Source organism: Clinocottus analis, unplaced genomic scaffold (genome assembly GCF_023055335.1).
Source record: "Clinocottus analis isolate CAN_PGR_092001 unplaced genomic scaffold, fCliAna1.0.p SCAF_228, whole genome shotgun sequence".
NCBI classification, from domain to species: Eukaryota; Metazoa; Chordata; class Actinopteri; order Perciformes; family Cottidae; genus Clinocottus; species Clinocottus analis.
In genome coordinates, this window is record NW_027175963.1 from 1 (window position 1) to 14,971 (window position 14,971).

Below are 14,971 nucleotides of genomic sequence, written 5' to 3' on the forward strand. Positions count from 1 at the left end.
ACAGTATGTAGCCTCTGGAAAGGACTACTTCCCCCTCTTTCTTTCTCTTTCTGTCACCACTATTTGAATTTTGGAGAGCCAACTAAACTTATTTTGTCCTCATTATTCATTTGTGTATTTATTTAATTTGATTTATTTACTCATATTAAAGCTGCAGCACAGATGGCAGCCTTCAACGCTCAATTCTGTAATTGTATACTCGCAGTCCCTGAAAATCTTTCAGCAACTATAATCAATATTTGTTTATACTGTTTAACATTCAGATAATTATTAGTGTTTTGTTTCAGTCTCTCCGCTCTCATCGCGCTGCCATGCAGCACCAAATGGCAAAGAAACAGGTGGCAACCTTTAGTTTTGAAAAGTGACGACAATGCGGAAGTGCAACTGGCCAACTGGTTGCAAAAAAAGGTCAGGAAGTCTATGAGAGAATATCCTTCATTCTTACTTGATTTATTACCTCAGTAAACTCTGTAAACAATTTATTGTGTTAGTCGCTAGTTTTTTTTTACCTTCAAAGTCTAAAAAAAAACATGTATGCTTTAGAGCGTGGCTACCTTGTGATTAACAGGTTGCTACAAGAACAGTATATTGCATCTCTACCACTACGTTGCTTCTCTATTCTCTAAATATGGTCACTTTTGTTTTTGTTTTTTTGCTCTGTGTCTGCTGTATTTGTGAATTAATAAGCAACTTTTTGCTAATAATCCGGACTGTGAGGGTGTGGTTGGATAAGATTGGATTCCCAGTTAGCAAATAACCCATCAGATTTTGATCTGTCTCCACGCCGACAAGGTTCTTCAGGGCCTTTCAAACCTTTTGTTTTCTGATATCTTTTTTTATAGAAAAAATAGAAGTAACGAGGATTCGTTCGTTTTCCTCACTGGTTAAAAACTACAGATCATTTCCATGTGCATTCTAAATATTGGAATACAGCTGACTGAAGTTGAGTTGAACTGCCTGTAGTAATATTTTCTTTAGAAGCCGTTGTCCATCTCATCGCTTCACTTGCTTCAGTCATAACGTTGGAAATCTGGAGCTATATTGCTCTGCGGTCTCCGAACTGCTGCGCTTCTCTAATATTTATTGTCAGAGCGGCGGCGAATTCAAATTTCTTGGCCGAGTGCTGTTCACTCTCATGAAACACGGAGCACAATCTGATATCCGTCTGTGTGCTTTCAGGACCTGCACTGGAATGTTGTGTAATGTGTGAACCATATGACAGTTATTGATCAAACGTCAGTACGCTCACCCACCCACTATCTGGGCTTTGAATCAGACCACATTCAACGCTACAGTCCCACTTTTCTGTTTGATTTCTGAAATAAAACAGCAGCTTTTGTGACAGTTGAAACTTTCACTTTTACTTGTGCAGGTCCGTCCACCACTTCGGTCCAGACGGAAATATCTCAGCAGCTTTTGGAATGATTTCCATAAACCTTTGTGCAGATTTTCATGGTTCCCAGAGGATGATTTCTACTGGTGATCCCCTAACTTTCATTAGCACCACCATGAGGTTGACTGTTTGTGGATTTGACTGACATGTCTCAAGTACTATTTTAGGGGCTTCTATAAATTTTGCTGCAGACTTTCATATCCCTCTCAGGATGAATTATAATAACTTTTCATTCCTTAACTTTTCATCTAGGCTCATCATCGTTTTTCCACATCTTTGGTTTCAGACTTATACCTGCAAAAGTCAGTTTTAACTATGCTACGTTAGCTGATTAGCACATTTTAGCATGCTAACACTCAAAACTAAATAGATGAGCATGCTAAGGGTCACACCTGCTGACCGCCAGCGTGTTCACTTTGTCATTGAAAGCATGTTAGCATACCGATGTCTAAGTACAGCCTCAGAAAACTGTTAGCATGACTGTGGACTAATTAGGGTGACCATACCCACAACACCAAAAAGGAGGACACTGAGTGATATTTATTAAAAAATCACATAGGACGTTTTTTAACCATTTTTAACCGTTTTTTAACCATATTATATATATATATATATATATATATATATATATATATATATATATATATATATATATATATATATATATATATATATATATATATATATATTATTTTCTTAATATGTATTTAACAATTAATGAACAGTTAGTTAATATGTATGTTTTTCCTGTATGTATATATATATATACTTGTATATATATATATATATATATATATATATATATATATATATATATATATATATATATATATATATATACTCATATATTTATATAGATACATACATACACATATAATTGTCAAAAGTAAAAAGACACTGCTGTAGTTCAAAATAAAAAATAATAATCTTAAATTACGAAAGTCAAACTGATTTAATGTTACTGTGAATAAATAATAAAAATTGCTCGTTAGATCCTCACACCCAAATTATATGTCATGTTAGATATATGTTATTTAAAAAATGTTATTGTTTTAAAAATGTTATTGTTTTCATATATATATATATTAATATATGTTGTTTTAGATTATTGATATAGATTTATTTTTGCTGATCATTTAATTAAAAAAAAAAAAACAGTGTTTTTTTCGAATTGCCAGCCTCGGGGTTGGTTGCGGCATCGTCGTATTTACATCTATTGTGCACCAGATACACGTAGATACTGACGAGCACCCCTTGACTGACGCATCGCTCTAGGGACTTGTACCGCATTCAGCTAATGCAGCCGTACATCATACGGAAGTCCCCAGAGTGTGTGGGAGGAAACTCAGGAAACCCACCTAGACACGAGGGCTAGTGCAAGCGCCAGACACCGGTTGCGAACCCGGGTCTTAGGTGTGCGGGTGCTAATCCTGGTATCGCCGTCTACCAGTCTAGCCCCCTACACCATCGTGATAGCCAATATGTTCAATGCATTACGTCCTATTTATCTAAGTTCTAAATTCTAAAGACATGACGCGTTACTCTTGTGCCACGTAACCAGGTTTGAAGTGAATTTATGTAGCGAGGGTTCATCTTGCGCTTAAACTTTACACCAATACTTTGGACAAGACTGCGCTTTAATTCATGTCACACACCACTAGAACCCCCCCCCCCCTTCTCTTCCTTTTCCTGAAAAAAAAAAGAAAACATCCTAAAATTACATTTTGTGACTGAGCAACAGTAGTATTCAGAGAATGTCACCTTTCAGTTGTGAGTTTTCTCATCAAGTACAGAGAAGATCGCACATTGAGAAACGGCCGCTGGAGACATCTTAACGCTGATTGGCCAAGACTCGACGCGTCACATCAAAGATGTTCTATTTATGAAGATGATAACATCGACGTTTCTCCGCGTCTCACAGTCCAACCTCAGAAACGCTGGCATGGTCGCGCGGCTCCAAAAAGGAGGACAAATGCGCGTCCGGCTTGTTTCTGCGCCGGACGCCGGACAGGACATTGAAAATCCGGACGTCTGGTCATCCGAGGACTAATTGAACACAAGACATTATGAAAAGCCATTTTTAATACACATAGAAAATAATCACTTCTGAAATGGCAAAACTAACTAAAATATTGGACCAAAACTCTTTCTCTTTTTAAAAAGTACAGTATAAATGGTTAAAATAAATATTCATTTGACTGTTTATATCAACTGCTGATAGAAAAGCAGACTAATACAGAGAATAGAGATAAAGCAACAGTTCACACCACAGTGGCATTGGACCAATGGGGATGGCAGCTATTACAGTGCTGATTTTCCACGTCTCAGCTTTTCTCTCCAGGATATTGAGAAAACTATGTTCTGTACAAAGTGCTATAGTTATACTGCATCTGGGATGGAAGTTAGCTCTGGTGTGAAGTCTGCTGAAAAGTTTATGGCTTTGAGTTTGGTGTGGAAATAACCGATCAACATTTCAACACTGTGATCCTGCTTTGTAGTAATCATGTGACAAGAAATTATGCTGTGACGTGAGAACATCTGATCCTTATAGAAAAAGAAGACGTATAAAAGAATATATCTTTACATACTGAAATGATGACATTTGTATATACTGGTGGTTTATATACAGATTAGTTTTAGGTAGAAATGCAGCTGTAGTTTAGAGTCATTAAAGTGAACCTACAGGCAGCATCTGAACGCCAGATATCAAAATGTATTCAGCTCTCCCGAGTGTCTCATGATTTTTCTTGACCATCACACATGTTGGTCATCATCATATGGAGGAAGAGTGAAAGAAATCTGCCAGAAAACATTGTCCATCAATGACTTCAGCTGCGAAACAGACTTGCTTCGTGAACAGCGTCCCTAATAAACACAGAACCAGCTGCACAGCGCAGATCCTAGCACTAGTAACACCAGCTGAGCCAGTCTCGCTGTCCCACTGGCTGCTAACTGGACTTGCTTGCTGTTAAAACCTGAGCCATAGCGACGTGAAGGCTGAGTCTCCCCCGCACTGCAGAGCTCCATGGGAGCCTGAAAGGAAGTGGGCCTCCTCTGTGGTCGGTCGGGACTGGACCCGTCGGTCGGCCTCTCTCCGATGAACAGCAGTGGGTGTTTCCTGTGATCCAGCTCCGTCTTGAAGAGCTCGAACTCCTTATGTGGCAGCTTGATGCCCAGCAGGGTGCACCCATCTGTCGTGGCCAAGTCCTGCTCCACACCGATCTCCCAACCTCCTGCTCGACCACACTTTCCGGCCCTCGTCCCATTCAGTAACTTTGCTGTGGACTCCTCCAGAGCCGTGACTCTCACCGTGGTGACCTTGAAGACGAACTCAGTGGCTCCCGAGACCTTGGCGGAGGGGTTTCCCTGAGCGTAGTGGCCCGAGGCTCGCAGGGTGAAGGTGGGCAGAGAGCAGACGGGGTCCGAGTAGTGTCGGTAGACACCTCGCCATGCGTGCTGCTCGGGGTCGAAGGTGAAGTCTCGGGTGAGGAAGAGGACATTGGGACGGGTTTCGCAGCGGTGGCTGACCCAGCGGCCAATCAGAGACAATGGAGCTGCCGCGCTGCGGTGCAACACCGGGGGGCGCTGCTCTGAAGAGCGGTACACCAGAGCGCACACAGGGCAGGGGTGCTTATGATGCTGCAAGGAGACAAGAAGAGGAGAGACCAGCTTATTTAGCATCTAGTCAACCAGTCCCATGTAAAATGTGAAATTTGTGATACAAACAAATGTGAAATGTAAATGTTTGCTCAGGAAAAAGTCTAACCAAAAGGCTCACCATGGCGTTCTGCAGAGGCTGTTGGTACCCTGTTGGTCTGTACTGAGTCCTCTGTGTCCAGTCAGTGTGAATGTCCCCCAAGAGCAGCTCCTGGACCTTCCCTCCATGTTTGTGGTGCTGCGTCTCCACCCGTATCACTCCCATCTCCATCATTGAGAAGCCCAGCGCTTCTAGACACCCCCTCCCTGCCCGGGTGTTGTACAGCTCGTGTGGCTTCCCTGGCACAACTCTCCCCAGGGTCAGACCCACGCAGGTCGGAGGCAGCATGGAGGCCAGCCTCTGCTTGGCCGCCAGGCTGTGGACCACGATGCCCACCTTGCTGAGGTGGTGTTCAGCTTCGGTGGCCCCGCGGGTGATCCAGGAGGCCTGGCGCAGGCGAAGCTTGCCCCTGATCATCAGGGAGTAGGCCGGGTCCTCGCAGCTGCTGTCTGTGTAGTAGTGCTGCAGGGCCTGGAAGTGACGGCTGGGATGGAAGGTGTACGAGCGGGTGAGGAACTCTGGACCGGGCCGAACTTCACACCTGAACACAGGGGGATGAAATAGTTGAATGAACAATTAAGTAAGATGACGGATTAATTGTGTCGTGGAAAGCTGATTCCAGTTGACTTCAGGCAAAAGCGGTCGTTAGAACAAAGCTACACATGTTAACATTTGACTTTCAAAGCTGGTAATCTTATCAAAATCTAAATTATTTTCCCCTGATTTTGTGGGCCAGCAGAAACATGTTAAGCCCATCACTGACATGTCATCTTAAAGGGTTCATATGGCAAATGTATGAGCAAAGAGTTGCTTATTTACACATCCAATAATTAACATAAACATGATCATTCAGTTGGAGTCGTGTCTCTGACAAAGTGAGTGCGTCATTCACTCTCTTGCAGCTCCGCTTTTGGTCTCCACCAACTCCGGAGGGAAATATCCTGCTATTTAATTGCCAGATGCTCCGCTCTATTCACCGGCTACAGTCTCTAACTGTACCTGCCTGTCGTTTGATGCTAAACGGATGGTGTACCGCAGCCATTTAGAGCCGAAAACTGTTTCCTGCTGCTGCTGCTGGGAAGGAACACAGATGAAAGCTGTGAGAGTGAACCCAAAAAATGAAGTTGTGGGCCAGTATAACTTCATAGTGGTGATTGTGGGTTTTTTTTTGGCACTATGAGGGACATCTTTCAGACAAGTAGGCATGTGATCTATTATTAATATAATTATATTTTTATAGAACATTTAACCAGGTCCTGAAAACCAGTCCCAAGTCTGCATTTTTGTGATTCCAGTCTGACTGAAAGCCACATCTCAGGTCTACATCTGCTTCAATTCAAATTCTGAAAGACAATGGCATGTTTGTTTTTTAACTACAGATACTAATAATCCAACCCTTGCTTGGGCACTTCATGGCTACAACAACTTAGCTTAAAACTCACCTTGTTGACACCCACGTGCCGTCCAGTCTCGGGGGGACGTCCGCTGTGATTCTCACCCGGTCCTGTAGGTGGCGGTACTGACAGTCCGGCTCCCACCGGCTCTCACTGAGGTTGGAGGAGGAAGTGAAGGAGGCTGTGGGCACCTCCCAGAGTTTACTCCCTGTCCCAGCCACAAACACAACTACAAAGAACAGGAAAGTCAGAAAACAGTGAGTAAACAGTGTCCAATCCGATAAACACGGAGGCGCCATTGCACTTAATTTAGATGTCCAGCCTGATTGAGGGTGGATGTAGGAAAAGGAAACACCAGAATGATTCAGCTAAGAGATTATTAACGGCCTCCTTCATCAGAAATTGAAGGAAATGGATAACAGCCATGAGGGAATATTCAGATCTTCTCCCTAAACACTCTTCTGGTTGACTGCATGCTGATCCAGGGCTGTAATTTTGGTAAATGTTCCATGTAATGAGTGGTGAGCGGGTGCTATAGAAACCATACATAGCTGTGGATCTGGACGTTGGCCACGATGCAGACAGTTTAAACTTGTCACTCCAATCAGCCGGCAGCTGCAACACACAGGCCTCGTTTTGGGGGTTTGCTCGGAGGCAGAATGTGTGTGAGTGAGTGTGTTTGCAGAAGTGCATGCTCTATTGGTATATGTACATATATATATGCAGTTCTATCAGTGAGATAAACCAAACGCTGGGTCTCTGACAGCTCTAATAGCCGAGCCAAACACATCTATTGATAATATGAATCAAAAAACACTTATTATGATGAACGTTCTCGCTGAAGTTGTCCCATACACTGACAGTTAAGTTAATTTAAATGAAAGCATTATTCATATTCATCATTTTATAACGTTTATTGATATGGCACGGTCACGTCTGCATTCAGTCTGCTTGTCGTTGGGTCATCACGACTGCACTCTTGGCTTTTGTTGTTGCACAGAGACGTGTGTGTGTGTGTGTGTGTGTGTGTGTGTGTGTGTGTCTGTGTGTGTGTGATGTCGACGCGGCAGGGCTGCGATCTGGTTTCAGTTGAGACAAAGAGGATTTTTCTGATTGTACCCTCATGTCCGCAACGCCAGGAAACCCACTGGGGTTCGTCGCTGCAATGTGTGTGAAATTATGGCTTCAGTTTCATTCTCCCAAAACAACAGTCAAAAGGCGAAGGAGGATGAGTTCTCACAGACGCCGCCGTCTCCTGTTGTCTTTCTGACCTCCTGTTTTTCATTTCACACGCCTCCACTCACTTTTATTCTTCAGGGTGAATTCGTACTTTTGGTACAGATTCAACAAATGACATGCAACATGTTAAATAGTGAGCTTGAGAGGTGCTGCGAGGCAGATTTGTTACCTTTGGACAGAGGTCACAAATCTCTAAAGCTGGCTGTCTCCCTCTGTTTTTAGGCTTTACGTTCAGATAAGCTAACAAGCGGCTGACTCCCGCCTTATATTTAACAGACAAATATGAGAGCGCTATCAATCTTCTCATCCATAAGAGTAATTGTGAAAGTCAGTATATTCAGCTTGCTTTTTCCCCATGTTTCTTCTCTCCTGCTCCCCGTTATCCTCATAGCTCTGGCATTCTTGCTCTCACTTTCTCAACTTTCCTCAAGGTCATCTGTGGCAGACAGCTTTACGGGTGTAATCTCACTCCGCTTCGCTCACATTTGACTTTAGACGCGCTCGGGGAGAACATCACCTGTCGAGCCTCCAGTTGCGCTGGGAGCTAGTTGTTGAGCCTCAGATCAGTTTGTTCTCTTTGAATGGAAAGTGTCTGACGTTTTACTTTTTTTTTCTTCTTCCGTTAAAGGCTGCAAGATGGCGGACGGACTGATCGGCGTTCATAAACCTTGTTAGTGTCAGAGGGAGGATATTTTTTTGTTCCCCTCACTCCTGGAATGCTTCCCATATGCTGACCACAACCACAGACATGTGTGCAGCACAGTCATTTCCTTGCCTTCCACCTGACACACACACACAGACACACACACACATGCTCACACAGAAATGGACACACACTCACACAGACATGGACACACACTCATATGCAGAATTTGGATGGAACTATAAAGTCACAAACCACAAAAACAGATTAAAGCTCAAGGCACATTTCTCCTGTCAATTTGCTGATATGATTAATACTTCTTTTTCCTGTCACAGGCACTGAAACATGTTTGCAATTTCCCCCATGCGCTGATGTGTTTGTTTATGCTCCATGTCACTGCAGCTGGCGAGGGAACCCGCTCGGTCGGACCCAGCTGCGCTCCCACGGGGGAGCTCGGAGCAGAAATACTAATAAGGATTAATACAATTTCCACTGATCCTTGCAAGTCATCCAGTCGGCCTGTTTTGGGTTATCCACTCTTGGTAGCGGCATGCAACATGTCGCCGAAGCGGTTGCTCTCCTACGGTGCAATGAACGGACAGAGGCGAGACTCGCAGTGTGTGATGTGGAGTCATTTGGTGTGTCTGTTTTTGCCAAAACATTTCTATAGTCTTTCTTAAGGTCACTTGTCATCCAGCCCCGCTCCCTCGCTTGGATCTTATTCCAGTTGGACATATGGTTGCATTTACTAAAAGAGTACTCATAAAGGCACAGCTTAGTAAAACAAAATTGCTGATCGTGGGTTGTTTTTTTTAAAAGTATTCCTCTACAAAAGAGCCTATTCCAACCACAAGTGAGGCGATGTTGTAATACATATGATAATATCCAACCCCGAACTCACTTTGGAGGAGACGGGGACTGTTTTAGTTCATTCACTTCCTACATGGGCAGTCAGATATTATTAGTTTTACCCGTGGATGGATCCCACTGATTTATTGCACACAAGGGCCCATGAAACCTCCCTATTGATGCAGTCTGCACCTCCCTGTCACAAAATTGTACATCTTTCAGAGACAGATTTGATGTATTTTTACCGATAACATTTACTGTAAAACTGATAAATCTGACGTAAGCCAATAGTTGCATTTTGAATGAAACGCTCACATGGCAGTTTATTAGGCACGCCTAGTATAAACTGAGCTTCATGATACAACAGTACATGCTTTAAATGAAATAGCACATTAGTATACAAATGTAAAACGTAGGTGTGCCTTGGAAAAAATGTAACAAAATGCTGTTTTACAACAAGGAGCTTCCTACGTCGTCGTAACTAAAACACAACACATGCAGAACTGATGAAGTGCAACGCCAAACGTTTCCTTAAATTACTCCAGGCTGAGGTTTTACTCAATTAAGTCAAAGCATTTCACTGGCCTCCATGGATTCATAGGGTAAAATGTCAAGAAGTGTGTTTAGTTCACCAACGCGTTATGGTCAATGATTAGCTTAAATCTTTTACACAAAAAGGAAACTTTGTACTAAAATAAGACTCACTTGAATTAATGATTCTCTTCCCACATTAAAGTGTACTCTGTCCTGAAGCAATGCTTATGAACATTATGCAAACACAATTGTTTCTCTGAAGCTAATGTGTGGCTCTAGATGTAAAAGTTATTCAAATCAAATGGTCATTTTGAAGGGAAACGCTGTTCGGGAGGCACAAAAAGGGAACTCCTAAAAACAGACTCACTTGAATTACTTAACTCGGACTGAAGCCTTGGGATACATTTATGCAGAGACCGAAGACTGTGGATTGTGTTCCCCTTCACTTACATTGGGAGCTCCTACGGGATCTCTTACGGGTGAGTATTAACACACTGTTTAAATGCTCACATGGGCCCCTGCCTGTTGTTTTATGTGGACCTCACCGCTAAAGAGAACGGGACACAACCTTTGATGCGCACATGCCGCTTGGGTTGCCTCAACAACACACACATAGAGAGAGAGAGAGGCGAAGGCTGCTTGTGATGCATCGTCTCGCTCACGTGGGCCAGGGCTGTTAATATGTTGATTGACAGCAAAATAGACCCATCTGTTTGTGTGCAAGCCTGATTTATATACGCGGGGAAGTTTTACAGCCAAATTTTCTCTCCGTCTCTCTGCCTTTCTGCGCTGCTGCAGTAATCCTGATGTCATCGTGGGGAGCAGCTGAACAACACACTTCAAATCTTGAATTACATAGGAAGGCAACGACAACGCTCAAGCCCCTCCCCCTCCCTCACCCCCCACCTCATCACGCAGTATCACGACTCTCCCACAAGGGGTCAGCGCAGCGGCCCGTGACCTGCGTGTGGTCTGGACGGTCAGTCTGTCGTCACCACCGGCCCACGACGCCGTCGACTGATGAGCGGCCAAAGTAATCAACCTGTCTTTGAGCTCCCATATTCATCCTGTCTCACACACACACACACACACACACACACACACACACGCACGCGCGCGCGCACACACACTGCACACATTGATTTGCAGCACACACTGCAGAAGGGACACCATTTATAAAAAGACCTCCAGGCTGCACTCTGTTTGTTTGTTTGCGTTTGTGATTACGGTTTGGCGGCCTTCGCTCTCCTCTCTCGCGTCTCACGTCTCATCCACAGCGCCAAAGTCCAAATACAGTTTTATATACTTCTTTATTTGGAGCTCTCCTGGAAAAAACAAGAAAACCAGGTCCCAGATTCGGGGCTCGCAGCAGGAATCAAGTGCTTGACGTTTAAGTCAACCCTGTGCCTCGTTCATTAGAGAGAGAGAGAGAGAGAGAGAGAGAGAGAGAGAGAGAGAGAGAGAGAGAGAGAGAGAGAGACACCTCTGTCTGCGGCATAGCTGCTTCTATCGAGGCTTTTATTGAACCTGCCCAAGTGGAGGCAGTGATGGTGAAAGAAACATTTTTCTTGGTGAATGAAAACGATGGCACAACAGTGCCAATTACTCCATGTTCCAGTATTTTATTGGTTTCCTCCTCTTTTTTTTTTTTTTTTTTTACTCCATCCTCATCTCATTTCTTGCAGCGTGGTAACCCCCCCTGTGTCATCTCTCTTTGCCTCAGTGCTGCCGGACAAAAACCCTCCAAAACTGTCCCCAAAGTGCTCGTTGCCCTCCTGGCCCCGCCTCCCCCTCCACGGATTACCGCTGCCCCTTCCCCATGATGAAAAAAGCCGTGATGTTTACGGCTCATTTCTCCCGGATGGATTTCAGATTCCGCCCTTCTCTCTTTTTTTCTTCTTCTCGTCTTTGTCTCATTTTTTTTCTTTTCTTCTCTGTGTGACTGTCAGTGGTTGATGAGGTGCATGAAGTTGGTCAGGAGGTTGAGGGGGTTTGGAGGGAGGGAGGGAGGGGTGAGGCTTCTTCATGAGCTGTGATGACAAGATTAGTGAGGTGCATGTGTTTTTGCTGTGTGTGATGCTGCAGTAGCTGAGAGATCCTGCTTCCACATACTTATGTGACTGCTGCACATTATTCACTGTTCACAGCTGCTTATTCAGTCGCAGAGCTTTCCTCCAGATTGTGGGGTCTTGGTGCTATAAGACAGTGATTCCCAACTTTATTTGGCTTGCGACCCGTTACAAGGGATGTCTGCAGTCCACTCGACACAAGATGTCGTGTGTTGTTGGATTTGTTTTCACCTGGACAAAGTGACATTACTCTTGACTTTTGTCGCTAAACCAGCTCTGTCAAAAGTGCCTTCAAATGTCACACATTCTACATTTAACACGTATAGAAGTAGAAAACATTTTGGTTGCACACGCAGCCAGCTGACTGCTTTACTGGCCTTCATCAGCTCGAGAGAAGTCTTCTTCTCAACTAAATACAATAGTTTCAGGGGAAAACATCCACAAGCACACACATCCAAACCAAAAAAGCGTTTAAAGCATAAAGCGTTTGCTGCGGTGCCATGCTTCTCTCTGACTCCCACCCCTCCTTCCTGGTCGCCAAAGTCAGCCGGAGGTCAGGTTGATTTCGAAGTCTTTCAAAGAACATGAGGTCCGTTGTGTTATTCTAACCCTGAGTCCCCCTTTCTATTTTTCCGGGCTTGAACCCTCATGCATCTCGCAGGCCGGTCTCCCGGACCAGGAGTCTCCCTCTTGTTCCCGGGGCAGCTCGCTCGTGGTCGGCCTTCTGTTGTCTTTTCATCACAGCGTAAGCTGGTTAATCCAGCGGCCTCGTTTATTTAGAGAAGGGATCTACAGAGGTTTTGCCCAGCGGACGCTGCTGCCAGTTCCACTGTGGTTAGCGAACTCTGGCTCCTGTTTGCAAAGCAATAACACACACACACACACACACACACACACACACACACACACACATCGTCATGCTGCATCTCACACCTTAACCATGAGTACAACAGCTGCCACATAAAGCCAACACATCCACCATTTTCTCAGCTGTTTTTTTTTGTGCTGCACCAGGATTCCTGATTATATTAGCTCTTGACGCGCATCGCGTGTATCTCGTCTTGACGGACAGCCGAGGCAGTCGAGATGCAGATATTTGACGGAGAGGAGTTGATGGTTTGTTGATGCCTGTGCGCTGACATTTCTTCAGTTTCACCGCCATCCAAAAGCTCGGTTTGGAGATGTTCTGGGAGATCTGGTCTGTTTCAAGCACTGCATCCAAGGTTGGATTTGTATGTTTATGATCAAGGGTTTTTGGGGGGAAAACAAAGTTGTGATAGTGGGATCACAACATGTTCCCATCCAGTCCAGTTTATTTCATACTTTCACTGTCCCATGACAGGAAATTCGTTTGTCCAAGAAATCCACCAGACCTCATCCAAACATTCACTGTGGTCTATTCCATGTGGCCACTTTTATCTTTCTCACTTCATCAAGTGAGGCAGAACTGAGTGTTTGTAGCTTCAAAGATAAAAGTTTGGGTTCAAAGTACGCTGCTTCTGGAAGCTTTTTCCCCTCAGGGAAATGACATCACACCTGTCAAAAAATTCTCCTGAATTAAAAACAATTCCACTTTTCCACGCTCCTGAAATTAACTCCTTATTAATTCCCTGCTCCGTTCGGGGTGAATAACTGCTTCGCTCCCTCTGACATCTGGTCAGGGCCACGCCAGCTCAACCTCGCCTGTCTCCTCTCGACTTGAGCGGGGAAGGAAAAAAAAAACAAAAAACAATCCTGCAGATACCAGTCCACCAGTCCACCACTGAAGCGGCTCGGGATGGATGGAGGGAGGGATGAGGGAGGCGGGTTTCTCCGTGATAACTGGGCAGATGCCTCCTCCCGCCCACGCTCATCACCTTAACCAGCCCTGATGGGCAAAACGCTGCGATTCTGCCTTTGAGGCCGCGCCGGCTGGACAATCAGCTCCGCACAGCAGCCCGAGGTGAAGTCAGTAATGGCTGTGTCCTGTTATTCTAGCCATTAACGTAATGGCAACATTAGTTCCAGGGCCACGCTCCTCTGCTCCGAGGGAACCATTGTTTAAAGGCACCGGCCAGAGCTCTTCTTTAAAGACTCCTCCGACTGTCGCTTTGAAGACTCACAGATGAGGAGGGAACACAGGCCGCTATTCATAAGTGTAACGTCAGCGTAGGCCGTGTTTTTGGTTTTCAAAGCGCTGATCCACATATTGAACTCTGCAAATCATTTGAATTGTGACAAATGACATAATAACCTGCTTGTAATTGTAATCTCTTCCCATTTTTTTGTGTGTCTCTGTGTCCTGCCATGTGTTCCTCAAACTAAATCTGCAAGTGTTCAGCTGATTTCTCACATGAGAGAGCGTTTATCTTGGTTTTTTCTTTTCATAGCGGAGAAGCTTTGGATTACAGGGCGAAAATCTGCTGCAATCTTTTAAGACGACTAACTCTAACTATAAGGTTAGTTAGAGTTAGTCGTATACTAAGGGATACAACCTTTTTTTTTTTTTGGAGTCATAGACCATGTGATTATGAAACACCAGCATCAGTTTAAGCTTCTTCAAAAAAAATATTTGAAATGCTGTAATCTTTATCAAACTTTTGCACAAATTCACTGGACGGAAATCCGTGCAATTTATGGACCTAAATTCAGGCAAATTATAGATTCAAAAAGCTGTTTAAAGAGCTGGAGTAACACACACGTCATCCACATCACCAGACAGTGCCTGAACTCACCTTGCCACAGCCAAAGCATCCAGACTCCCCTCAACAGGTGACTGAAACGTCCGTTCAACATGTTTCCTGCGTCCGTCACACACTTCATTCACGCGCTCCTCGGCTCAGTAAACAAAGTTTGATCGTTGGGAACTCCAGGACACAGACTCCTTCACGTCAGCAAGAGACGGTCATGCAGGATATCACCATGACACGAGCACTTGTGAGGAGAGTCCAGTAATCCCTCAGAGCGCCGGTGTCCTTCAGCCAGCTGGGAGTTTCTTTTTCTTTGTCTTGTTCTTCTTCTACCTCCACTTCTTGGCGACCATGGTTTGATATAAAAGTCCAGTTGGAAACACACGCTTCATGCAACTTCTCCACACTGCTGCTGTCCTCAAGT

General features: G+C 44.4%; 1 protein-coding gene across 1 annotated transcript; it reads right to left on the reverse strand.

Moving 5' to 3' along the window:
* Window positions 1–3,512: 3,512 nt before the first annotated feature.
* LOC137793382 (protein APCDD1-like) lies at window positions 3,513–14,757 on the reverse strand. The gene is made up of 4 exons (XM_068589476.1): window positions 14,593–14,757; window positions 6,593–6,773; window positions 5,172–5,691; window positions 3,513–5,032 (listed from the first exon to the last, which is right to left on the reverse strand). Exons 1-4 carry the CDS (start codon window positions 14,678–14,680, stop codon window positions 4,259–4,261), a joined length of 1,563 nt encoding a protein of 520 aa, XP_068445577.1. The 5' UTR covers window positions 14,681–14,757; the 3' UTR covers window positions 3,513–4,258.
* Window positions 14,758–14,971: the final 214 nt, after the last annotated feature.